Source organism: Mobula hypostoma, chromosome 8 (assembly GCF_963921235.1).
Source record: "Mobula hypostoma chromosome 8, sMobHyp1.1, whole genome shotgun sequence".
Lineage (NCBI taxonomy): Eukaryota > Metazoa > Chordata > Chondrichthyes > Myliobatiformes > Myliobatidae > Mobula > Mobula hypostoma.
Window position 1 is genome coordinate 134235976 of NC_086104.1, and position 24528 is coordinate 134260503.

Below are 24528 nucleotides of genomic sequence, written 5' to 3' on the forward strand. Positions count from 1 at the left end.
CGAGGAACAGAAGGCAGGGGAAGGGACACAAGGAGTAAGGACAAGAACAATCCAGCAACCACGCCCTGGTCTCTGGAGGTATTTATGCAGCCAGCCCCAACTAGCATCAGCCGCCTCAATTAGCTCAACAACGACAGAAACAGGGTAGATAGGAAAACCTGGAGCAAGGGTCGATGGACCGGACCGTGAACCGGAATACGGACTTCACGGACCGGACTTTGACACTGAAATCCATAGACATTACATCCACTGCTCTACCTTCATCAATGTGTTTTCTTATATCCTCAAGGAATTCAGTAGATTCAGAAGGCACGAAATACCCTTGACAAAGCTATGCTAATCACCCCTAATCAGATTATGTTTTCTCCACGTGCTCGTAAATCCCGCTTCTCATGATCTTCTCCAAAACTTCTCCACAATTGAAGTAGGATTCATTGGTCAATAATTCCTTGGTTCTCTCTTCTCCCTTTGTTGAACAAGGGAACAACGTTTTAAAACCTGAAATGCACTGGCACTTCTCTCGTCCCTATTGGTGACGCAAAGTGGCTCAGCATTTTCCTCCCCAGGTTCCCACAGTAGCCTAAGTATATCCAATCCGTTCCATCTAACTTAATGTTTTTCAAAAGTCCAGCACACCCTCGTTCTTAATACCTATATGATCCAACGTTCCAGTGTGCTGTACGTCATCCCAACAACTACCATTTTTTTTCCCCGGTGAATGCTGAAGCAAAGCTTTCATTAAGTACCTTAGCTACCTCCTTTGAGTCGATGCGCACGTTTCCATTATCGCACCTGAGTTGTCCTATTCTCACACGGCTCACTCACTTGCTCTTCACATACTTGAATGCATTGAGGTTTTCCTTAATCCTGTTCACCCTTTCTGGCTCTCCTAATTCCATTCATAATCTCCCTCCTTGCCACCTTGTAATGTTCTTGAACCCTGATGGATACCTTGTTTCTTGAAGCTTTCGTAGGTTATTTTCTCTTTTTTTATTGTATTTTCTACATCCTTTTGTATTCCAAAATTCTTCAAACTTACTTTCCTTCCCTCAACGAATGCAGCATACCTATGCAGAACTCCAAGCAAATGTCTTCTTTTCTTCCTAGCATTTCCCTCAGAACATCTGCTCCTAATTTATCCTCACAAGTTCATACCTAACAGCTTTACATTTCCCGCTACCTGAACTGAATATTTCCCAAAATTGTCTGCTCCTATCCCTCTCCAGACCTATGGTGAAGGAGATATATTGTGGTCACTACCTCCAAATTGCTCTCACACCGAGAGAGCTGACTCCTGATCAGGTTTCATTCCCAATATCATATTAAGTACAGCCTCTAAATAATGTTATCTACATATCCTACCGAAAAACCTTACCGAACACACCCGATAAACTGTACCCTATCTGAGCACCTTCTGATATCGAGATGCCTATCAATATTTGGAAAGATAAAATCTCCCATCACAACAACCCTATTATTATTATTGCACCGTTGCATAATCGGCCTCCACAGCTTCCCATCGATATCCCAGTTACTCTCGGTAAACACCCAGTAGTGTTATTGCCTCGTTCCCGTTTCGGACTTCCAGATTGGCGCTAGCCAGGTGTAAGGGTCTATGATACATAGAGGTTTGATCAATACTTCCAATAGCTGAAAATAAAACTTTATCTATACGCCTCATATTTACCGTCTACGTTACTGAGACGAGGCTCAGAATTTGCTCATTTAACTGTAATATTTATGATAAAACATACTAAATTGCTTGTCTCCTAAGTAGCATGTGGGAAATTAATGTACCAATCAACCATTTCAGCTAATTGCTGAAAATGCATGCTATATTTTGGCCTCCTAATAACCGGTTACCAAACTTATTCTATGTTATAGATGAAGTATTGTCTCTGAGATTAACCGATGGGTTAAGCCGATGCGACGGCCGTGTGGAGGTTTATGATGGCGGTACCTGGAACATAATGCAGGATAAAGTATGGAACATTAATGACGCAAATGTTGTCTGCAGACAACTGCGTTGTGGCAACGCTACATTCGCCTACAACTCCTCCAAACTGATAGACAGCGTATGGCCCGTGAAGGTTATTGACGTTCAATGTGAAGGAAGCGAGTTGCACCTCCGCAATTGCAGAAAGTCGATGATGAACCGGTCTTTTTCTGACATCACCGGCGTTGGTGTTCTGTGCTCAGGTGAATAATGTTAAAAAGGTTGAAATGGGAATTTGTAAACTGGCATGACCATCGTTGTTTTGTCGTGTATCGAGTAATTTAGAGTCACTGACACATGCAAATTGATATCTGATAATCAAAGCCCCTTTGGCAGGATTTTCATATTAAGCTACACTCATCCCATGGTTCCGCAGCTCTGTCTCGGAGACTCTACAACTTATTCTGATACCAATGGAATTTACAGTCCGCAATTCATCTGCCACTTTTCCTATGTAGGGGAGGTGACTGAAAAGATGAATACAGAGGAATACCATGTCTACTCATCTCTCCTTCACATAGCTACTAAAGCAAGGTGATTTCCATTTATTGCAAACGTCCAGCGTGGCGACAAACCCATTTAAACATCTTATTTTATGGCACACTTTTCAAATGATTTTCATTATAGGATGAGGAAATGAAAACAAAAATCACACATTGGAGTGGAAGGAGGAAATCGAGCATTTAAGTGAGGAAGGAACATAATCTGTGAAGAGTAATTTACGAGGAGCTGATTAGAGGAAGGGGATATAGTCAAATTAAATAAATAAATAAACAAACAAACAAACAAACAAATAAATAAATAAATGTTAATTCCACAACATGTGGTGCAACTTGCGATTGTTAAAATTCCTGTTTAGACAAGTCCATGTCTGAGTACATTTTTACATATCAATATGTCACTAAAGCAATCAAGCCTATAAGATAGCAGTATTCAGCAAGTATGCAAAGTTCGCACAACACATTAATTAACTATGTGACCAACACAGATGATTTGATTTGAATTGGGCTAAGTTCTGAAGAGGACTACAGAGCCTACATCGAATGTGCAAATCCAGCTGAGTTAGGATTAGTTGGTGTGGGTCACACTAATCTCAGATCTCTATCGAAACCTATACGTGGCCTATTGGCAGAAGATGGGCCTCAAGCCACAAAGAATGTACTCTTCCTTTCCATTTTGTGCAGCCTTTAGTGTGTTTGTCATGATAAAGGAGTGATCCAGTATTTAATCGCGGCAAAGTGCTCCATATTGAGGCGGCCAGAACTCAGACAAACCTAGGAACCTACTTCTCAGATGAGAAACTGTGTTTGACAATGTGATCCTGGCGGGCATCCCATGGCCAAAGAATTATGCTTCCAGCACATCCCATCATGGAAGGCACCAGACGTACCTGTGTCCATGACAGGCATAAAGATGGAATGACAGACCAGCGTTCAAATGTACACCAGACACTACTATGATTCCTCAGCTGGAAACAGACTTCAAGACTCGTGGCGTTTATTCAGTAGTTTTGGTTTCTTGAAAGAATAGCAACTTCAGAATTTCGACGACATCATTCGACAGATATTTTAAAAGTATAATTTCAAGGGCAACAGCAGAAATGATAACTGTGTGTTGCATTTTGTCTGAACTGAGTGATTAACTTCCGATATTATTGATCCTCAGGCCATTTGCAAATTCGACTGTCCGGAAGTGAAGATCCGTGTGCGGGTCGTCTTGAGTTTTATTACAATGGCACTTGGGGCACGGTTTGTGATGACTCCTGGGATCTGGATGACGCTAACGTTGTCTGCAGGCAACTAAGTTGCGGATATGCTTTGGAGGATAAAACTCGCCGTTATTGCGGAGAAAGAACTGCTCCAGTTTGGCTGGATGAACTGAGATGTTCGGGTAACGAGACATATCTCTGGGACTGTCCCTCAGCACCATGGGGCAAAACTGATTGCAGTCATAAAGAAGATGTGACAGTTACGTGTTCTGGTAAGGGTAATTTCAATTTTTGATTATATGCTGTAATCAGTGGTCGCAGAGATGTAATAAAATATTTGAAGCACCGAAGGAGATAATTGGGCACAAATGATCTGTGTAAACTGCATAAGTGTTCACCAACTCAACAACAACAGGCTCATTCCATGTGAATATCTACCCATGGCGCCCCAATCGATTTTACAGATTTATGGATGTTGTCCAAATTTCCTGAAACATATCTTGGAAAACTCATGGTTTTGCTGCACAGTGACTCGCTTACTTTCGTAACATTTAGTTGAAAAGCCAATAAACAGGAGAAGCACATTCTGCTCCATATGATTCAAATATCTTCGTATTGTATCGATTGTATTCCCTCAAATTTAAACTCGTTTCTTTCAGGGAACGGCACTGGCCCTTTTTTTTATATATAACTCACGATTTGCATAAACTTTCATTACAGGTTTCCGATAACAACAGCTCATCTCTACTTTTCGTGTTAAAATAAACACGGATTGAAATTTGCAATCTCCGACTTGCAGCATTATCACCTCAAACAATTCTTCTATTTTTCCCGTTACTAGTGTTCGAACGTTCACCGCCTCGATTTTTGACGTAACTCTAAATAATGTTACATATCAAACCCGAAGGATCAATCGTCCGTACGAAAATAAAGTCAAGTTTATTCCGGAATGAATTATACTTAATTATGTTGAATTATGTTCTCCTTTCCATCTTGAATTTTCTTTTGTGAAATGTCTCCGCAACTCCCTACCTGATTGAACAAAGTGCTTTGAAAACAATCAGGTGAAATTACTCTTGCAACCCAACATAACTTAATCATTCGAAAAGACACGGACAACAGGAAATTAGCAAGATTTTAGTCGCAACTCAAGAGGATGTGGGATTTGCCGAACAAAGTGGCTAATTGTGATAGGGCTTTGTTCTGTATTTCGAGTATTATCGATGATCAGAATAAACTGCCATGTTAGCAAAATATGCTGTTCATTGTCGACCCCAAGTCATGGAGACACGGCCACATTAAACAAATAAAAAAGAAACATAAAACGCAGCAAAATTCTGAACATATTAAGAGACAGAACCGTTAAAGTCTGATACAGGCAGACAGAATAACAAAAATAGCTAACGATAGAAAATAGAAGATTCACTCTGCAATATTTAGTGTGCCCAGAGGAAAAAAAAATCACTTAACTAAAGGCAGACTAGGCATAGTATAGGGAATGAAATTTCCTTGAAGCTGGAATCTCGTTTGATATCAACCTTGGCAAAATCAGAATACAGATATCCTTTGTGCTGTCAAGCATTTTATGGATTTCAGCATTGGAAAGCCTACAATAAATCCTGCAATATATTTGAATCAAGAACGTAAGTAAAGATGTAACCCAACTGGAAATAATATGTTACGATTAGGCTGATAGAATAGCTTAAAGTAATACTGTAGTCTCTCATTTATTTGTGCCATATAGTACCATCAGCCCATATTTATTCGGTTGGGTCTCAATAATAGACCAGCAACCATGGACAAGCGATCCCCATAAAATCGCTGAAAGGCAATTGCTTCTCATTGATCGAATGCAGAAGAGATCACCGTTTATATCCGTCCATTTATTATCTGCAGCAATGTTCACATTTCTGCTCAAGGTCAGAGGAATAACATTGTTTCCTTGCTCCACATCATTGATAGCACTAAGCCTCGCATTCAGTCATTTACCATTGTATTTTCGTGAACCGCAACAAGATTGCAGATTTAGGTATATATTTTTCTACAGCACAATTTGCTCCCATCACTTTCTGCCCTGTTTTCAGAAATTCAATAGAATATCTACTTTGCGTTTCCGAGTGTGCTTATCCCTGCTCATCTACTGCTCCCTACCGAGGGGTTGCAATGATATATGCATTTCTTTTTTATGTTGTGTATCGCCGGACGTTTTGTGTTCTGAGAAAGAGTCGTTTGCTGTTGCAAGGAAATGTTCCAACGGCTTTTGTATCGGATGTTTCTTTTCAGAGTATAAGCAAATGCGCCTAGAGGACGGCAAGAATCCATGTGAGGGGAGAGTAGAGGTCTGGTACAATGGGACCTGGGGAACAGTCTGCTCCACGAAATTTGATGCCAAGTCTGCGGAAGTGATCTGTAAACAAATGAAATGTGGACCCATGAAATCTATTTATCCTGGCTCCTATCAATACGGAATAGGACTTGGGCCCATATTGTTAGATGAGATCGAATGTACTTCACACGAGTCGACCCTTTGGCAGTGTCATTCACAACCGTGGGGAAAACACAGCTGTGACCATTCTTATGATGCAGGTGTTAAATGTCAAGGTACTTAATAAATAATTATATATATATATATATATATATATATCTTTACATTTTATAGCTTGATAAACATAATCGACGATATATTCCCTCTGTTAACAGAAGACGAAATGACGGAAGGCACCAATGAAAAGTCTGTTCATTAATATTGTAACATATGATCTGTAAAATTGGAGACTTTTTTTGTCAACAGATGGAAGTATTTCTTCACGAAACAATGATAAAGTCTGCGAACAAGTGAATGATTCGCCCATCGGCACTTTAACAGGTGAGTAATGCAACATATTGTTATTCCTGATTTAGAGCGAGAAGACAGATTAATGTTGTGGTTTTAGAGTTGCATGGTAGGTTAAATTTCGTTTCATTAGCCCACCATTAAAATGTGGCAGCAAGAATTAGAGTCGAGTTTCCCCTGCTTATTGGCACAGCCAGGGGGATGCAGATTGGCAAGAAAATTCCATTGCTTCACAGATAGTGCAGGTAGTTAATAGGAATTAATCGAGATCAGCTGTTATCCGACAAGGCCACAACTCAACTGTGGCAGTTGTCTGAAGACTAGCTGATCACCGGTTCGAACCGATGTGTTCGAGTCAGGAGAAAACAGAGAAAATACAGAATGCGACGTATGTGAATCTCGAATGGAGATAGACTTTGTTGGTTGAGTGAAAAACAAAATTAAGAAACCGTACATTATTGGCAAGAATCATAAATCCTACGGGGCTGTTGGGAAATATGAAGAAATCAAGAAAAGCTATGAGCAAAAGCTTTAGGGAGACAAAATAATCCAAGGAACGCTTTTGAAAAAAAGAGAAAACACCAAACTATTTCATGCTTACCTTAAAGACAAACATAATTAGATATGTCCCAGGATACTGACGGACTTATACCGCTCTACCATTGGCAGCATACTCAAAAACGGCATCTCAGTGTGGCATGGCAATTTTCCCGTATCGGACCACACAATACTCCAGCGTGTGGTGAAAACTGCCCAGTGGATTATCGGCACCCAATTGCACTCCATTGAGAACATCTACCATAAACGCTGCCTGGGCAGGCGAAAATCATTATCAAGGATGCATCTCTCCCTAACTATGGATTTTGTACTCTCCTCCCAACCGGTAGGCACTACAGGAGCCTCCGCTCCCACACCAGCAGGCACAGGAAGAGCTTCTTCCCTGAGGCTGTGATGCTGATGAACCTCACATCACAGCGCTAAGCCATATTGCACCCATATTGTACTGTCTCAGTAATTTTATATTTGTGTGCCATAGCACTTACTTTTTATTTGCAGTTACTTTATAAATAACACTATTCTTGGTATTTCTGGTTGGATACTAACTGCATTTCATTAGCTTTGTATCTGTGCTCGGCACAATGACAATAAAGATGAATCTAATCTAATCTAATATCTTGGAAAGCATAAAATCACGAAAGGAGAAAGCTGGAATTTATGCTTGGAATTGACAGAAGTGCATTAGTTCAAAAATTATATATTATACAATATATTAATACAATATATATTAATGACTTGGATGAGGGAATTAAATGCAGCATCTCCAAATTTGCGGATGACACGAAGCTGGGTGGCAGTGTTAGCAGTGAGGAAGATGCTAAGAGGATGCAGAGTGACTTGGATAGGTTGGGTGAGTGGGCAATTTCATGGCAGATGCAATTTAATGTGGATAAATGTGAAGTTATCCACTTTGGTGGCAAAAATAGGAAAACAGATTATTATCTGAATGGTGGCCGATTAGGAAAAGGGGAGGTGCAACGAGACCTGGGTGTCATTATACACCAGTCATTGAAAGTGGGCATGCAGGTACAGCAGGCGGTTAAAAAGGCGAATGGTATGCTGGCATTTATAGCAAGAGGATTCGAGTACAGGAGCAGGGAGGTACAACCACAGTTGTACAAGGCCTTGGTGAGATCACACCTGGAGTATTGTGTGCAGTTTTGGTCCCCTAATCTGAGGAAAGACATCCTTGCCGTAGAGGGTGTACAAAGAAGGTTCACCAGATTGATTCCTGGGATGGCAGGACTTTCATATGAAGAAAGACTGGATGAACTGGGCTTGTACTCGTTGGAATTTAGAAGATTGAGGGGGGATCTGCTTGAAACTTATAAAATCCTAAAGGGATTGGACAGGCTAGATGCAGGAAGATTGTTCCCGATGTTGGGGAAGTCTAGAACGAGGGGTCACAGTTTGAGGATAAAGGGGAAGCCTTTTAGGACCGAGATTAGGAAAAACTTCTTCACACAGAAAGTGGTGAATCTGTGGAATTCTCTGCAACAGGAAACGGTTGAGGCCGGTTCATTGGCTATATTTAAGAGGGAGTTAGATATGGCCCTTGTGGCTACGGGGATCGGGGGAATGGAGGGAAGGCTGGGGCGGGGTTCTGAGTTGGATGATCAGCCATGATCATAATAAATGGCGGTGCAGGCTCGAAGGGCCGAATGGCCTACTCCTGCACCTATTTTCTATGTTTCTATGTTTCTATACATTGGTATTTGCTGTGGATAAGGACATGGATGATATCACGATATCAGTGTCGGTGTTACTCGTCCTTTCCGATATTTTATTATATGCTGCAAAACTATGGCTTGACATATCTTACAAGTTTGCTCTCGCATTCAGGAACAATGTGGATGCTGAAGAAGAAACTTATTCGGAATCTGCCTGGTTGGGAAGATATATGCTTGCTGGAAAGGGTGGAAATAGTTGGGTTGTATCTTGTGCACTTGCAGTAAGTCTTCATAGAAATTTATGAAATTATGAGAGGCATAAGTAAGATACAAAGTCAGATTCAATAGTCAAAAATACGAATCAAATACGAGTGGAACATATCAGGTCGGAGAAGAAAACATGAAGTAGTCGTCAGGGACAAGTTAGTTTCTTAAATAAAGGGAGAAACATAGATTTTTGGAACGCACTGCCATATGTAATGGTGGAAGTACGCTATATAAAATCGTAGTGCTTAAATGACTTTCCTATGGGCAGAAATTAGTAAAGAATGGAGAGTTATGGGTCATGCCCGACAGAACAGAGATAGTTTTATTTGGCATCGTGTTTGATACAGACATCATGGAACGAAGTACCTGTACTTCCGGTCCATCGTAGAGTTTTGTTTTGACAAAACAACATTAATTTTCAAAGTCGTAGTCTCCCAAGGGTACACATCTGCGTGAAGTTTATCTCCTTGAAGACAGTGTTTGGGATCTGGGGCAAAAGCTGCTGACCTTTGGCTTGTACCGGAGAGTGAGCAGCTACTCGATCAGAGTTACAAGGAGATAGTCAGCCCTACTTCGTAGAAGGCGAGCAGCTGGGTGACTGTCAGTAGAAATGGAAATGTCAATAGCAGTTAGCGCAAAGCACACTTATTGCCATTTCCCTCAGTAATAAATTTAACGTTTTGAATAGTATTTTGGTGGATGGCACCCCAAGGGAATTCCACGGAGAGAATTTTACTGGCAACGAACAAGGGTCCATGGTGCAGAAAGGAAAGAGAAAGACGAGGGGACAGGTAGTAATGGAGAACTTATTGTCCAATGGAACAGACCGATGTTTTTGTAGACCTCAAAGTGACATTTGAATGGTATATTACCACCCAAGTGCCAGGGTCAAGAACATTCTGATCGTCGACAGCATCTTTCAGGAGAAGGGAGAGCAACCATATGCCTTAATACATATCGCTACCAGTGACATAGGAAGTGAAATCAAAGAGATCCTGAAGAAAGAATTTATAGAGCTTGGCAGAAAGCTGGCAAGTAGGATCTCTAGTGCAGTAATCCTTGGATTGCTAACTGTGCCATGATCCAGTAAGGAGAGAAACATGATAATTTGCAGATAAATGAGTGGCTCAGAAGCTAGTGCTGCGGACTGCGCTTCAGGTTCTTGGTTAATTAGGAACTCGATTGGCGGAAGGTATCATCTCTACAAAAATGACGGGTTGCAACTGAAACCTCTGGAGAACAATATTCTGGCGTGTATGCTTGTTTGAGCAGCTGGGGTGGGTTTAACCTGATTAGGTAGCTGGTTGAAACAATATTGATATGATTTAGGATGGGACGGATGTTTAAATAAAACTAAAATAGCGTGGGCGTCAGATTATCGGGAAGGGCGGTCAGATGATAGGACAAAATTGTAGCCAGTAAGGTGAGTATCAGTGTATTAGGGATACATAATCAAAAAGAGTAACACATACAGTACTCAAAGTATTAGATCTCAATGCACACTGAATAAGAAATAAGGCGGATGATCTTGCTGCAGAATTACTGATTGCCAGGTATGATTTTGTGGTCACAGATGAATCAGGGGAGAAGTATGGTTGTAGTTTGAATACAAATGACCAAGTTTTATCGGGGTGATAGGAAGGTACGCAAAAGTGAGTTGTGTGGCTTTGATGATAAAGAATGGCAGCAAATACGTTGAAAGTTGCAACATAGGATCGGGAAATGTTGAATCATTGTGCGTTGAGTTAAAAAAAATACAAGAGTAAAGGGACCCTGATGGAAGTTTTATACAAGCTTTACAATAATAGATGGGATGTTAAGCATTGATTACAAAGGGAAATAGAAACGGCGTGACAAAAGGGCAATGGGGGATTTTATCATGCAGGCCTATTGGAAAAAAAAACATAGGTTGACAATGGATCTCAAGAGAGTGAGTTCGCTCTACGCCGTTGAGCATTTTTTTTTTGTAGGAGTTTGTCATTGGGCATACTACGGAATCAGCCATATTTGATTGGGCATTTATTTAACGAACTGGAGGCGATTAGGGCCGGAAGTTAAAAGAACCAATTAGGAGGCCGTGATCACTATATGATAGTTTACAAATTGAATTTGATACGGAGAAAAAAAGATCTGACGTAGCAGCGCTACGTGGAGTAAAGGAAATTACACTGGTATCAGAGAGGAGTTGGCCAAATAATTTGGGAGAAAATACTGGGAGGGATAACAGTAGTGCAGAAATGGCATGAGCTCCTGGGAAAATGAGCAAGGTGTAGGACAGTTGTATTTCAAAAACAAATAAATACTCTAATGGCAAAATAGTGAAAGCAAGGCCGACAATCGATGGCAAAAGTAAGTTACAAGCAAAAGCAGGAGCATAAAGCAAAACCAAAAATTAGCGGTAAAATAGAGCATAAGGAAGGTTCTCAAAAACCTACAGAGATGGACTAGAAAAATCATAAGAAGAGAACAGATGAAATATGAAATCAATCTAGCAAACAATATTACAGTGGATATTAAAAGCTTTTACAAGTATGTAAAAAAAAATAAAGGGGAGATGGGTGTGGACATAGTGCCGCTAAGAAATAAGCTCAGAGAAATAATATCGGAAGACAAGGAGATGGCAAATGAACAAAATGAGTAAAATAATTATATGTTGCATAATTCTTCACTGTGAAAGGCACTAGCAGTGTGCCAGGTGTTCAATGGTATGAGGGAAAAGACGTAAGCGTAGTTGCCATTACAAGGGAGAAGGTGAATATGTCATCCGAATCAGACGAATTGAATCCTCGGGTACTGAAAGTGGTACTTGTAAATATCGTGCTCTCATTACTAATGTTCTAGCAAAAAGGATTGGATTCTGGCTTGGTGACAGAAGGCAGGAAAATTGAAATGTCCCTCCGCTCTTTAAGAAAGGGTGAAGGCAGCAGAAAGGAAATGAGTTAGCCTGACATGAGTGGTTGGGAAGTTGCTGGAGTAAATTGTGAAAAATGAGGTTATGAAGTAATTGGGGACACCTGACAAGATACAACCAAGTCAGCATAGTTTCTGAAGGGATAATGTGCCTGATGAGATTGTTGGAGAATTTCTGCTTGTTTGCCAATGACTGCTGATGATCGCAGTGGGCGGTGTTAGGTCTGCTTCTCTTTATGCTGTATTATAATTATTCAGACAGTAGAACAGTTGGCTTTGTTACCAACGTTACACAATGACGATTGATGGAGGTGTAGATCGTGTTCAAGATACAGGTAGGCTGCAGAAGGATTTAGACAGATTGTGGGAATAGGGATGAAAGTGGCAAATGAAATTCAATGTTAGAAAGTACATGCGGAGTCATGATAAGTACTGGCGAGTTCTGAGCGTGAGTATTGTGTACAGTTTTGGGTTCCACATCTCAGATAAGATCTGCTGACATTGGAGATGGTTCAGCAGGATGATTCCGGGAATAAAAATGTTTAATATGAGGATAGTTTGATGGCTCTGTGTCCGGACACGTTCGGATTAAGAACGATGGAGGGGGATCCCACTAAAACCTTTCACGATTTGAAGGCCTAGGCAGAATTGATGTGGAATGATGTATCCCACGGTGTGAGAGTGAAGGACAAATCGGCAGAGCCTTGGAATAAAGAGTTGTCATTTAAAACAGAGATGTGGAAAAAAGTCGATGGCCAGAGTGTAGTAAATTTGTTAAGCTTGTTACTACAGGCAGCTGTGGAGTCCAGGTCTTTGGGTATATTTAATGCAGTGATCGATATTTTCCTGATTGGACAGGGCACTGGACAAGAGAAAGGCCGGGTAGTGGGTGTGAGTTCAGGGGGAAAAATGATCAGCTATAAGCTAGTGTGGAGCAGATTCGATGGGGGAAATGTCTTAATTCTGCTAGTATGTCTTCCGGTCTTCTGGTGTTAAAATGTCTATTTTGTTGTACTGTATCCAGGTCTCCCACTGCGTCTTTTCGCTGGCAGTCATAGATGCGCCGGGCGATTGGAGGTACAGTACAATAATACCTGGGGCACGGTGTGCGATGACTCCTGGGGTCTGGCCGATTCCCATGTAGTCTGCAGACAGCTGGACTGTGGCCGTGCTGGCTGGGCTCCAGATATACCTATAATTACCCAGGCATACGGTGATATTTGGCTGGATGAAGTAAAATGCACGGGAGATGAATCTTCTTTTTCCAGCTGTCTTTCCTCAATACCCGGCCATCACGATTGTGATCACAAGGAAGATGTCATCGTTGTTTGCTCTGGTAGGCGTTGTTGTACATATTCTTCATTCTTTCCAAATAGATTTTTTCGTCTCATAACTAGAACAGAAACTGAAGAGATGATTTTGCAGTAAATTCTGTGTAATATGTCCACAGATTCCGGTTTGATTCCCACTGACAGCAATATCACAGGTATGTACTATTAATGACATTTTAACGTTAGAGTTCGAGTCTCTGATGTAGATACTGATATATGATTATAGTAATATACCAAATGATAAGATTATGATAAACTTTTTACAATTTATCTGTCATATTAATTCGCTTCACAAGTGGCTTACGTAGGACTTCCAGTAAAAGTATGATCTCCAACTCCAGACAGATTTCTCTGTGCTATTACTGTCCTGATACTCTGGAAAAAGTGTTGGTACCCTACCAGTAATAGAAGTTCAAATTAAATTTATTTTTAAAGGAAATATACTTTACTTACATAAACCTGAGTTTGATTTCCTTGCTGGTATTCGCAGAAAAGAGAAATACCACATGGAACCAGTGAAGACTTTATCCACAAATACACTCGAGCAAACAAAGCGTGAAAGACAAGAAAGTGCAAATGTGAAAAAAAAAACAAAACAAATAAACAGACACACAAACCAGCAAATAAATAAATAAATGAGTAAAACATAAACACATAAATGAATAAATTAACAAATGCATGAATGAATAACAAAATACATACGTGCATATTGAGAGCATCAGTTGTAGAGTCCTTAAAAGTGCGTTTCTGGATTGTAGGTTCAGTTCTGAGTTGGGGTGAGTGAAGTTATTCAACCTTTTCTTGTGGGCTTGATGTTTGCGAGTAATAACTATTCCCGAACCTTCTGCTTTTGAACTTAAGGGTTGGGTGTCTCATTTATGACTGCAATAGCGCGAGCAGTGCATGCCCGGATGGCGAGGGTCCTTGATGTTGGACACCGATTACCTGCACTTTGGGGATCCATCATAATATTGAAGAAGTTGTATCACGTCTGAAATCAATATAACATTTGTAATTTGGAGAAGTTTCGTAACAGTGCAAATTTGTCCTGCAGGCCATCAATATTTACTTAGAATTTGCGGTTCTACTTCCTGTAATTTCATCTGGTTTCATAATAACTAGAAACCTTGTGTGGGCCTAGGCTGCAAATGCATTCTCTATGATGAATAAAATTTTGCAGTTGCTGGTTACATACAGGACGTCATTGATATTAATCGGCATCTTCGCGACAATTTCGGGGATTATTGCATTCCATTTGGGTTGCTTCAAAATTGAGCCATCCCAAACCAAAGCCACTCTGCGGTTATCAGATGCGGACAGTGAAACATACAATGGCAGAAATCTCGGTATATTTTATTCCTGGAGTTGTTTTCTTCAAAGTAATCCCATACCACACCGGCATTCCACCTCTACCTCACCCCTCATCCCCATCTACCCTCCCCAAACCACCCCCGTTCCAGTTCCAGAGTATTACGGAAATTAGGAAGTTGTTTCAGGCGAGTTTATCCTCCTGTGATATTATGTGATCTGGAGTCAATGCTAGTGATTTGCAGAAGTACACTTAATATCAAAGGATTCATTGAGATGTTCCTCTTTTAAAATGCATAGGAAGATAATCGAGAAAACTCACGACAGTTCACGAAACACAACCTGTAATTAAAATCATTTAAACTAGCTTCAGTATGTTGACTTTGCCTCTACAACGCTTGTTTTTAATTTTACCATTAATATTTATTTAAAGGATTTGGAACCGGGACCCCCTCGATTATGGCTATTGTCTGCATAACCCTTGGAATCATCTTCGTCGCTGAGTTATTCGTTCTGATAACGATAGCACGCAGAGGGTCAGCAACAAGTGGTTAGGATCAAAATTACTACTCCAAATGATTTGATTTGCTGCACTTTTGGAAGTTCAGTTTTGTGTGTTTATATGTAAACTTAAGTAATGCTTTACCTCGTATGTTGAGATGTTGAGCTGCATTCAGTGAGATACTTTAAACGGAGAATTACTGCCCATCAAAGCACAAGGTTCCATGATAATTTTTCGAACGTAGCAGAAAGCGAAATTTGCAGTGCATATAAAAAGAATTCACATCCCCTGGACGTTTTCATGTTTCATTCTACTTGAACATTACCCTACAGTGGATTTAATTTGGCGTTGTTGACAGGTGAAAAATGAAATTTCGTATCAAAATGAAATCAGATCCCTAAAAAGTGATAAATTAATTATAAATATAAGACACAAAATAATTGATTGCATAAGTTCTCACCCGTTTCAATTTAGTATTTAGCAGATGCACCTTTGGCAGCAACTACAGCCTTGAGCAGTCTAGATACGTCTCTATCATCATTAAATATCTGGACACTGCAAATTTCCCCATTTTTCTTTACAAAACAGCTCAAACTCTGTCATATTACATGGAGTTCGTTTGAGAATAGCTCTTTTCAAGTCCAGCCACCAAGACCCAATTAAATTGAGGTCTGGACTCTGACCTGACCATTCCAGGACATTGTTGTTTTAAGGGATTCCTGTTTAGCTTTGGGTTTATACATAGGTTTATTGTCTTGTTCGAAAACACATTTTCTCCTAAGTCGCAGTGCTATTGCAGACTGCATCAGGTTTCCCTTGAAGAATCGCTCTGTATTTCACTACATTTATTTTACTCTCTACCTTCATACGCCTTCCGGGGCGGGTTTTAGTAAAGCATCCCCAGAGCATGATGCAGCCACACCCATGCTTCACAGAAGGGATGGTGTATTTTTGATGATGTCCTGTGATTGTACAAAAATATGATTTTTGATTCAGGAAACGATAGAACGGTACCATCTGAATTTATAATTCCCCACATGCATAACGCCAAACTCTTGCCAAGATTATATGTAAGTATTATTTTAACTGGTAGCTTTCTCTTTGTACTCTCCAATAAAAGTGCAACTGGTGAAGCACACGGGCAACAATTGTTGTATGCGTTGTCTCCCCATCTCAGGCACTGAAGATTTTAGCTCCTCTAGAGTTGTTACTAGTCCCTGGGTAGCCTTTCTTACTAGACCCCTTCTTGCTCGGTCACTCAGTTTTTGAGGACGGCCTGCTGTAGGTAGATTTACAGCTGAGCCATATTATTTCCATTTCTTGATGATTGAAATACTGTACTCTAAGGGATATTGAATGACTTGGAAATCTTCTTGTAACCATCTCCTGAATTGTGCTATTCAATAACCTTTTCTCGGAGTTGCTCAGAGAGTTATTTTGCTTTCATGCTTCAGTTTTTGCCTGGATACAGACCCACCAGCAGTTGCAGCTTCCAAATATATGTGTATATTCAATGCAGTCAATTGAAACACCATAACTGCACACAACCTTCCAAAAACAGATCTCCATTTAACTACTTATGTGACTTAAAAGAATAGCTGGTTGTCTCAGTGATGATTTGGTGAGTCATATTGTGCGTGTGTGGGGGGGGGTGTAAATGCATGTGTTTTATTTTATATGTTATTAACGTGGATTACTTTGTAGAGATCTATTTTCACTTTGTGCGAAAGAGAAATTTTCTTTTAATCAATGAGAAAGAGTCAAATTAACTCCAATGCATTTCAATATTGTGGGACGATAACACATGAAATCATCAGCTGTGTGGGGGTGAATACTTTATATTGGCATTGTAGTTTGGGAAGTGCTGCTTTACTGTTCATCTTAGTGTTATATCTCGATTCATTGGATATCTGTTGTTTATTCTTTTCTAGGTTCTGCTACAGTAACTCAAAAATTATGATTTGATATCATATTAAGTCGAGGCGTTTTCCCACATTTCTTCATCATGGAATACTTACTTTCCGTTTCTTTACAATTGTTCAACAAAACTAAACCTTTCTATTGCATGTGCGAAGGTGACAAGCCCGCAGAGCTTACAGCCTGTCTTCATCTACCGGTATAATTGTTGGCACTGCGCCTATCTAGTAATGGTAGTCAACTTCCCATCAATTGAACTGAGTTATGTATCTATGATGGAAGGAAAGCTGGGAATATATTCAACTTGATGCAACCTATATTTGATCGTTATGATGCGATAATGATTTGTTCGTATTTGCAGTGGGACCATTCAGCGACCACGTTCACCAACTCATTGCCTTGATTTACATCCCTTTTTCCTTTCTAATTTAATCACAATGGCTTAAATGTTTTATTAAAATTTACTGGATTAATATGTTAATATCACCTCTCTCTTCAGCAGGTCCACTGGCGAGTGGCAGGGATTCACCTTTTGGCTTTTATCAAGCAATTTATGACGAGATTGAAAGTATTTCACAGGGGAAGAGCTTCACTAAAGCACAAGATTCAGGTGTGTGTGTTGCATTTGCAATCCACTTCTGTTACCGATTGATATTGTCCTCGGCATTCCAATATCGCTATAAAATCAAGACATATGAAATAGTATATACTTCCAAACTGAAATGAAAACAAAATAAATAGGAATGCAGATAATAATCTCAAGATATTCTGCGGATGCTGAAAATCTTGAGCAATACAAGCAAAATGCTGAGGGCACACAGCAGGTTAGGCGGCACTTATGGACACGAATAATCACTCGATATTTTGCACCCAAACGCTTCCACAGGATTGCAAAGAAGCAGACAGAAGCTAAAATAGGAGTTGGAGACATGGGAAAGGAAGGCAAGTGGAGAGGATGTGATGGGGAAAGAAGCTTCGTGGCAGAAGAGAATAAAGTAAGAGGCTGGGTGGCGATTTGTGAATGAGGAAGAAGGCTGAAAAGGATGAAATATTGTAGTTCCAGAGTAGAACAAAGTTTTGCTTTATCTTCCGTCAACTCTTGAAGAATTAGAGACTCCGATATATTTGAAATTGTTGTGCATTGAGAAGGATAGAGATATCCAGACGACATCTCTCCTAAAAGGGGTCGAAATACCATAGTCCTTTCAATCCCCATGTCCCTCAGAAATTGTTGACATTCTATTTTCTCATTCAATCAAAACTTTTCTCTGCAATTTCAAGCACGCTTCAATCTCAACACTTCTGCGAAGAACGGAGGAAATTAGAACATCGAATGCCCTGAGCATTACTGGAAAATGCAATCACTTATGCCACGATGTTGTGCCAATCATTTAATGAACTCCAATGCCAATCTAAGACTGTACTGCAGCACAGCCGTGAATTTGTCTATCATTACTATGCCTGCTGAAAAGATTGTTAAATGGTCCTAACGTATTTGCCTGTGTTAGCCTTGAAAGGGTGTTTCGCATACCCAGCTCTCTCTGGGAAAGAAGTTACTTTTCACAGTCCTGCCTCCTCCTCTGTGACATGTTCCTCTCGTAGCATTAAGATTATTCCCCCATTGAAATAGCTAATTATGCACTGGGAAAATAATCTGCATATCTCCATGTCATATCCTATAGTCCAGACAGCAGCTTCGTAAATCTCTGCATACTATCAAAATTTCTTCATCCTTCCTTTCCTAGGATGACCCGACATAAACACAATACTCAGAAAGTGGGCTACAAGGTAAATACCACCTTTAAAAATCCACTCCTTATTTTGCCCAGAAATGCATGCGACACGCTCTTTTATAGTTCCGAGGTATATTACCGTTGTATTTCTTGAACAAAGAAACTAGACATGCAAAGATAAGTCATAACACCAAAAGACCATAAGATATAGAAGAAGTAGTAGGCCATCTGGAACTCCAGTATGCTTCGCCATTCAATCAAGGTTGATCCAGTTCTTCCAGTCATCCCCACTACCTTGCTTTCACCCCATACGATTTGAGGCTCTGGCTAATCAAGTACCTATCTATTTCTACCTTATGGACATCCAACAAAATGGCCTCCGCAGCCGCTTGTGGCAACAACTTCTTCAGATTTACCACCCTCTGCCTAAAGTAATTTATTTGCATCTCAGTCCTAAAAGGACGTCCTTCAATCCTTCAGTCGTGCCCTCTTGTCCCAGAAATCCCTACCATGGAAAATAACTTTGCCATATCTAGCAACACACATAAAAATTGCTGGTGAACGTAGATGAACAGGCAGCATCTATAGGAAGAGGTACAGTCGACATTTCGGGCCGAGACCCTTCGTCAGGACTAACTGAACGAAGAGATAGTAAGAGATTTGAAAGTGGGAGTGGGAGGGGGAGATCCGAAATGATAGGAGAAGACAGGAGGGGGAGGGGTGGATCTAAGAGCTGGAAAGTTGATTGGCAAAAGGGATATGAGAGGATCATGGAACGGGAGGCCTAATCTGCTCAGGGCTTTTAACATTCGGAATGTTTCACTGAGGTTCCCGCTCATTTTCCTGAACTCCAGGGAATACAGCCCACGTGCTGCCAGACGTTCCTTATACGGTAAACCTTTCATTTATGGAATAATTCTCGTGATTTTTGCTCAACCCTCTCCTTTCTAAGATAAGGATGCCAAACTGCACACGATATTCTAAGAATGGACTCAAAAGTGTGTTATAGAGCCTCAATATCACATCCCTGCTCTGATATTCTATACTTCTAGAAATGAGTGCCAACATTGCCTGCGGCTTCGTCACAACCGACTCAATCTGGACTTTAACCTTTAGGATATCTTGCATAAGGACTACCAAGTACCTTTGTATATCTGCATTTTGAATTGTATTCCATCTAAATAATAGTCTGCCTGTATATTTCTTCCACCAAAGTGCATGACCATACACTTTCCAACATTGTATTTCATTTGCTACTTCTTTGCCCATTCTCCTATACTGTATAAGTCTTTCTGCAGACCCTCTGTTTCCTCAACACTACCCGCTCCTCTAACCTATCTTTGTATCATCGGCAAATTTAGCCACGAATCCATCAATACCGTAGTCCGAATCATTAACATACATCGTACAAAAGTAGCGGTCCCTACAACGTCCCCTGTGGAACTCCACTGTTAACTAGCAGCCAGCCAACCAGAATAGGATCCCTTTATTAACACTCACTATTTTCTGCCAATCAGCCAATGCTCCGAACACGCTAGTAACTTCCTAGTAATTCCATTGGCTCTTATCTTGCTAAGCAGCCTCACGTGCGGCACCTTGTCAAAAGCCTTTTCAAAATCCAAGCGCACCACGTCTACTGCATCTCCGTTGTCTACCCTGCTTGTAGTTTCCTCAAAGGATTGCAGCAGGCTTCTCAGACAGGATTTTCTTTTCCGGAAACCCTGCCGACTTTGGCCTATCTTTACATGCGTCCCCTGGTACTCTGTAATCTCATTCCTAACAATCGATTCCAAAAACTTCCCAACCACTGAAGTCAGGCTAACAGGTCTATAATTTCCTCCCACCCTTCTTAAATAGCAGAGTAACATTTGCAATTTTCCAGTCATCAGATACAATTCCATCATCTATCGATTCTTGAAAGATCATAGTTAATATCTCTGCAATCTCTCCAGCTAATTCCTTCAGAACTCGTGGATGCATTCCATCAGCAGCGATTTATCCATCCTCAGACCGTTCATCTTCCTGACTACCTATTCAGTCATAACTTTCACTGCACAGACTTCACTTCCCTGACACGCTTGAATGGTCGGTATACTGCAGGCGAATTGCACTGTGAAGACTGATGCAAAATACGAATTCAGTTCCTCTGCCATCTCTTCATCTCTCATTACAATATCTCCAGCGTCATTGTTATCGGTCCCACGAGGAATTCTGCAGATGCTGGAAATTCAAGCAACCCACATCAAAGTTGCTGGTGAACTCAGCAGGCCAGGCAGCATCTCTAGGAAGAGGTACAGTCGGCCTGAAACTTCGACTGTACCTCTTCTTGGAGATGCTGCCTGGCCTGATAAATTCACCAGCAACTTTGATGTGTGTTGCTTGTTATCGGTCCTATAGCTACACTCGACACACTTTTAACCTTTGTATACTTAAAACAGTTTTTAGTGTTTTCCTTTGTATTAGTCGGCAGTTTCCTCTTAAAACTCATCTTCTCCTTCCGAATGACCTTTTTGGTTTCCTTCTGCAAGTTTTTTAAAAGTTCCCAATCCTTTATCTTCCCACAGCTTTGGCTTCCTTTAGTGCCCTCTATTTTGCTTTTACATTGGCTCTGACTTCATTTGTCAGCCACGGTGCTGTCCTTCTTCCCTTTGAAAATTTCTTCATCTTCTCAATATTTTCTACCTGGCCATATGATATTTCCAAGCAATTTCATTAATTTATTTATTGCTAATGTATAGACCCAATTCCAAGAATTATGGTGAAAAACTGTAGTGATACGAACGTGGCCCACTACTTATCCACCCAATGCCCATCCCCTCTGCTCAAAACACTGGAAATAAGAATAGTAAGATAACTGATGTGTCGTACACATGCAGATTGTTTGACGTGCAGTTCACTGTGCCATACCTTCCTTGTGAGGGTGTCTATTGTTTTACTGAAATGTATTCAGCAATGATGACTTATGAGTACATATATTACTATCATTAGGATGATGATGGTTTGATAAATTCCTTCACAGAAAAAAATAAATAAAACAAACATCTCCAACAGCTATCTTTTCCATTCACCTTTAGTCACTGGATCCATTGATTGCATCCATCAAATCGAATATTATACTAGCGATAATATTAATGGGGAGTGTCATACCACAGAAGGTCCTGAAGAAAACTCTTCCAGTATTTGCGGTTGGTACCCATTCTTTTTCTCAATGTTTCCATCTTTAGTTCAAAGTTCAAAGTATTTTTTTAACTCCTCGTGCATAAATGGCAACATATACAACAGTGCGATTTGTTTACTTGCGGGCATATATAGTAAATAGGGAAATTACTGTAGAATCAATGAAGCACAAGAAAATTTGCATATGCTGGAAAGCCGAGGTATTCAACAGGACTGAAAATATATGGGGGGGGGGGGGCGGTATTGGAGGAACATGTATACAGTGGTAGGTGATAAGTGAAACTGGGTTTTGGGGCAAGATGGCCTAATGAACTGCGGAGCTGATTGATGAAAGTGATAAGGAGATGAAGGTGGGTGGGGGAACGCGATAGAAGAGGACACACCGTAATCACGGGATATGGTAGAATACCCAACAGACGTGCAGATGAAGTGTCCCATCACATAGAAGGACAGCTGCCCGCCAAGAATTACAGTGACGACGACCTGTCATCGCAGTTGTTCTACTTGTTCCGCTTGCAAGGAGAAGTATCACGAGAGAAATGAGCAGTGAGGGATGTCTCGACAAGGTCGTCACGTTAAAAGCAATCACTCTGTAAAGCGGAGCGTGTGGGGTAGGGAGGGAGAGTTTTGATTAGTGGCGGACGTTACGTAAAATTAAGTGCCGGACGCGGCGGCAGTGGAGTAGAAGGAGAGAACAAGAGTAGGCAGTACCTGGTGTGGCGGTGAACTGACGGAGTGAGAGCTGACCTGCACTAGATGCGGTTGAGGGCAGTGTTGGTGGTAGAGGAAGCCAAGCCCCTTTCTTAGAATAAGGAGGATATCTCACTACTTCTGTATTGAAAGCCCTCATCCTGAGGACAGATGCGGCCAGAGCGGAGGAAATGAGAGAAGGAGTAGCATTTTCACAAGTGACAGGGTCGGCGGACATATTGTCCAGGTAGCTGTGAGAATCACTGCGTTTATCAAAGAAGGAATGAATGACATACAGCTCTAGAAAACAACCAATGTACAAACTTCTTTCTATCTGTGATCATGACCTGACAAAAAAAAGCTTGCAGTTCACATCATGATGTGACAATGTAACTGCATGTTTTATTTTTCATGAAATAAAGTACAATAGGCCTGTGATCAAATTGATATAGGTCTATCTTCTGCAGTCAAATCTTGCATTAAATAAAGTTTTCAGTTCCCCCTTCACTTCACTTTGAATAGCAAGCCTTAATGTGATATGGATTCGTAAGCTTCAAGAGTAACTCGGTAGTTCAGAGTCCCCTGACGTTTGCTGAACATCGCTATTATCGGGAACATTGTTTGTATTTATATTTGTTCCTATATATGGTTCCTGGCGTCTGCAATGACATTGTGAAAGAAAGTACTCATTCCTTGTGTTTTGCGAACGTGACTAACCGTAGCTCCAGTGATATTCTGATACCCAATGTGCCGACATTGCTCTCAACTTTCAGTCTACAATACCCGCACTACCAGAAATATATTCAGGAAACCATTGATCGTGTTGTCTTTTACTACGTATTCGTTTCTTGTATGCTTAGAACACCGTTTCCAAAAAGACATCGTGTCCGTGTCGGCGTCCAATGAGTAGTTGCCAAATCCGAGAATATCGAATACACTTCAGATCACCTGTCGACGACAACGGGCGCATTCGTCAAAAAGAAATGCATTGAAGCTGTACTGATTATTATTTCAAGGAGGATGTTCATCTTTAAATAGTTTCTATGTCAGTGCGAAACCGTCATTTTTGCTTTCAAATTGCATCATTCGTTTTTGCACTCTCAGAATCGAGGCAGCAGATTCACATGCACCCTAATTTCTCAAATCTCTATTCAACTGACGCCAATGACAAACTGAACTACAACACATGCAGAGTTCCAAGTCTTTCTGCACTTGAATGCGTGGATGGTTTATTCCCATAATGTACATCGTTACAAAGAAGTAGTAAGAACGATGTTCCCTCGTTTGCTTCCACTGTCTGTATCCTATCATCTGTGAATGGAGGTTTGGAGAATTATTTAAATTGCAGGACAAGTGTACTGTGTTCAAATATTAGCGATAATGAATGGAACTAGCATTATCAAGGAGTACACTTCCATATATTTGTGTTGAAGATAAATTTAGTTTTCTATTGATTTGCATTCTTTCGTGATGACTGTAATATGTTTCAGAGAGACTAATAAAGTGCATTATGTGGTATTATACTAAAAATTAAAGGTGTAATATAATATCCTATTATGCACAATAAACTACAAAACCGAAATTTATTAATACAATAATATTGTCAGCGATATTGATATTGAATTCCAGTCCTTATTATCGAAAAAAAAACAAGTTGTTTGGACTCTCAAGTAAAATTAACGAAAAGTGCACAACCACTTCTTCAAGTGAATATATTGACTTCATGATAAATATATTTTATCACGCGTTGTAGCATTTTCATTTAATCTGTCTGGAAAGAAAGTTTCACATCTTTGTTTCGTTTTCCTTCCTGTATTATCTCTGAAAAATATATTGATGTGTTGAAAGAGCATGTTGATTTTTGTCCTGTAACTTGCGAAATAACATTTTTATTCTCTTAATGGTCGGTGAAGATAGAAGAGTACATA

The 24528-nt window shown here is 40.4% G+C and overlaps 1 protein-coding gene across 1 annotated transcript in view; it reads left to right on the plus strand.

Annotated features, from left to right (window-relative positions):
* The first annotated feature begins 1826 nt into the window (after positions 1 to 1826).
* The window catches only part of LOC134351209 (deleted in malignant brain tumors 1 protein-like), a 178119-nt gene continuing 155417 nt past the window's right edge, over positions 1827 to 24528 (plus strand). The window contains exons 1-8 of the mRNA XM_063057318.1: positions 1827 to 2199; positions 3662 to 3976; positions 5988 to 6113; positions 6496 to 6570; positions 12967 to 13278; positions 13393 to 13428; positions 15015 to 15131; positions 17500 to 17610. Coding sequence (XP_062913388.1) covers positions 1827 to 2199; positions 3662 to 3976; positions 5988 to 6113; positions 6496 to 6570; positions 12967 to 13278; positions 13393 to 13428; positions 15015 to 15131; positions 17500 to 17610 — 1465 coding nt within the window. The remainder of the gene's footprint in view (positions 2200 to 3661; positions 3977 to 5987; positions 6114 to 6495; positions 6571 to 12966; positions 13279 to 13392; positions 13429 to 15014; positions 15132 to 17499; positions 17611 to 24528) is intronic.